General features: G+C 51.6%; 1 protein-coding gene across 1 annotated transcript; it reads right to left on the reverse strand.

The window, feature by feature from the left end:
• Nucleotides 1-203: 203 nt before the first annotated feature.
• Nucleotides 204-614, reverse strand: EMH_0094770 (uncharacterized protein; the record flags this gene model as incomplete). Its single annotated transcript, XM_013502136.1, has 1 exon — nucleotides 204-614. One exon carries the CDS (start codon nucleotides 612-614, stop codon nucleotides 204-206), a length of 411 nt encoding a protein of 136 aa, XP_013357590.1.
• Between the last annotated feature and the right edge of the window lie 233 nt (nucleotides 615-847).

Here is an 847-nt window from a genome sequence, read left to right on the forward strand (position 1 = left end):
GTTGTTTTGGTTTATTGAGGGTTTAGGGTTTAGGGTTTAGGGTTTTAGGGTTTAGGGTTTAGGGTTTAGGGTTTGAGTAGACGGCGTTTCTTTCTTTCTCGATCCCCCCAACCCCCAACCCCTAAACCCTAAACCCTTATAAACCCTAAACCCTAAACCCTTGTGTGTATGCGAGCAGCAAAGCAGCACTAACACAGCTGAGCTTAGCTCTTGCTGCTGTTTCTCTTCTTGAGGGGCAGCACCCCCCGCTGCTGCTGCTGCTGCGTGCATGCGGCCTGGAGTCGCTGCAGCAGCCACAGGATGCAGCAGACACAGACCTGCTGCTGCTGCTGCTCACTGTACGCACAGCCTCCCGCTGCTGCTGCTGCTGCTGTTGCTGCTGCTGTTGCGGCTGTTGCTGCTGTTGGTGTTGCTGCTGCTGTTGCTGATGCTGGTGCTGCTGTTGGTGTTGCTGCTGCTGTTGCTGATGCTGGTGCTGCTGTTGCTGCTGCTGCTGCTATTGCTGGTGTTGCTGCTGCTGCTGCTGCTGTTGCTGTTGCTGCTGCCGTTGCTGCTGCTGTTGCTGCTGCTGCTGCTGAATATGCGCATACTCTGCTGTTGCTGCTGCGGCTCATGCTGCTGCTGCTGTTGCTGTTGCTGTTGCTGATGCTGCTGCTGTTGCTGCTGCTGTTTTTTTCTTTGTTTGTTGCTGCAGCACCTGGGAGAAGAAGCAAAAAGCAGCAGCAGCAGCAGCAGCAGCAGCCAAGCCAGCATCGAGGCCCTCAGCGGAGCAGCCCCTCAGGTGTTTTTTTTTTTTTTTTTTTTTTTTTTTTTTTTTTTTTTTTTTTTTTTTTTTTTTTTTTTTTTT

The sequence above is a fragment of the Eimeria mitis genome, genomic scaffold (genome assembly GCF_000499745.2).
Source record: "Eimeria mitis Houghton genomic scaffold, Emh_scaff8372, whole genome shotgun sequence".
NCBI classification, from domain to species: Eukaryota; Apicomplexa; class Conoidasida; order Eucoccidiorida; family Eimeriidae; genus Eimeria; species Eimeria mitis.